At 37.2% G+C, this 2020-nt stretch overlaps 1 protein-coding gene across 1 annotated transcript; it reads right to left on the bottom strand.

The window, feature by feature from the left end:
• Window positions 1-830: 830 nt before the first annotated feature.
• On the bottom strand, window positions 831-1211 carry LOC108945010 (uncharacterized mitochondrial protein AtMg00820-like). The gene has a single exon (XM_018770544.1). The coding sequence runs from the start codon at window positions 1209-1211 to the stop codon at window positions 831-833; it is 381 nt and encodes a 126-aa protein (XP_018626060.1).
• Between the last annotated feature and the right edge of the window lie 809 nt (window positions 1212-2020).

Raw genomic sequence — 2020 nt, 5'->3', positions numbered from 1 at the left:
GATATCAGTGCCTTTCCAAGTAGTTGGCATGTTCCACTGGTACTTTTTCTATCTTATTTATCACCTGCAAGATCAGCATGTGAAAAACCTTCTAGTTTAAAATTGTTAGAGCGTGGATACCACAATCCATGAGAGACAGTTCCAATAAGATATCGAATAATTCTCTTTACTGCAGTCAGATGTGATTCTTTAGGAGCTAACTGAAACCTGGCACATTTACAGACACTAAACATAATATCCGGTCGACTAGCATTTAGATAAAGAAGTGAGCCAATCATTCCACGATACTTAGTTTTATCAACAGGATTTCCCTGTTCATCTTTGTCAAGACTGGTTGAATGACTCATTGGTGTGCCAATAGCTTTGGCATTGCTCATACCGAACTTTTGAATCAACTCATTTGTATATTTTGTGTGACATATGAACGTTCCTTCTTCAGATTGTTGAATTTGAAGTCTAAGAAAGAATGTTAGCTCCCCCATCATACTCATTTCAAACTCGCTTTGCATAAGATTTGAAAATTCCTTGCACAAAAGAGGATTAGCACTACCAAAAATAATATCATCAACGTAAACTTGAATAATGAGATTACTTTCTGATGATCTTTTAATAAATATAGTAGTATCTACTTTGCCTCTTGTAAATCCGTGATCAATAAGAAATTAGCTAAGTCTTTTGTACCATGCTCGTGGAGCTTGTTTCAATCCATACAGCGCTTTGGTCAGTTTATACACATGGTAGGGAAACTTTGAATCTTCAAATCTAGGAGGTTGTTTCACGTATACCTCCTCTTTAATGAAACCATTCAAAAAGGCACTTTTAACATCCATCTAGAACATCCTGAATCTTTTAAAGGATGCATATGCAAGAAGAATTCGTATAGATTCTAGTCGAGCTACTGGAGCGAAGGTTTCGTCATAGTCGACTCCTTTTTGTTGAGAGTATCCTTGAGCAACTAATCTGGCTTTGTTTCTCACAACTTTTCCATCCTCATTCAGCTTATTTCTGAAGACCCATTTTGTTCCAATTATGGGAGCATTTTCAGGCTTGGGCATCAGTTTCCATACTTGATTTTTGTCGAATTGATCTAGCTCTTCCTGCATTGCTTGCAGCCAGCTTGAGTCTTTCAAAGCTTCCTCTATTTTCTTTGGCTCAATCTGGGAAATCAGTGCTATGTTAGCTTTCTTCTTGAGAGCTCCCTTGGTTTTCATTCCTTCGCTTGGATCCCCTATGATGAACTTTTAAGGATATTCCGGTTCACTTCTCCATTCTTTTGGACGAACTGTATGAGTAGTTGACTCCTCTGGAGGTTCTGATTGACTGTTTCTAATCTCATTAGTTGACTCTACCACACTGTCAGGTTTATTAGTCGACTCTTGAGATTTGCTTGTCTCCTGAATTACCTGTGTTTGATCTTCATCACCTGTAGTAATTCCTTTCTCGGCCGAAGTGTTATTCTCATCAAAGATAACATGTACTGACTCTTCTACACACAATGTGCGTTTATTATAGACTCTAAAAGATATACTATTCAATGAATAACCCAGAAAAATACCTTCGTCACTTCTTGGATCGAATTTTCCAAGATTGTCCTTACCATTATTATGAATGAAATACTTGCTTCCAAAAGGATGAAAGTAACTTATATTGGGTCGTTTACCTTTCCACAGTTCATATGGAGTCTTCCTCAGGATGGGTCTTATGAGACATCGATTGAGGAATGTGACAAGCTGTACTTACTCCTTTTGCCCAGAAGTGATTTGGCAGTGAATATTCTAGTATCATAGTTCTTGCCATATCCTGTAAATTCATGTTTTTCCTTTCAACAACTCCATTTTGTTGGGGTGACCTTGGAACAAAGAAGTTGTGAGTGTATCCTTGATCGTTACAGAAATCTTCAAATGCTCTGCTTTTAAATTCTCCTCCGTGATCACTTTGAATAGTTGTAATAAGATATCCTTTTTATCTTTTGACTTGTCTCATCTTCAATAGCACAACCTGTTTTCTTGAAATTTACTTC

This window comes from Nicotiana tomentosiformis, chromosome 4, assembly GCF_000390325.3.
Source record: "Nicotiana tomentosiformis chromosome 4, ASM39032v3, whole genome shotgun sequence".
Classification (NCBI taxonomy): domain Eukaryota; kingdom Viridiplantae; phylum Streptophyta; class Magnoliopsida; order Solanales; family Solanaceae; genus Nicotiana; species Nicotiana tomentosiformis.
Note: the sequence above shows the minus strand (reverse complement) of the source record. Positions and strands in the feature narration are given on the sequence as shown.

What these genes read in the sequence shown, in the direction of transcription:
- LOC108945010 (XM_018770544.1), bottom strand. Translation starts at nt 1,211, where the DNA reads ATGAAAACCAAGGGAGCTCTCAAGAAGAAAGCTAACATAGCACTGATT.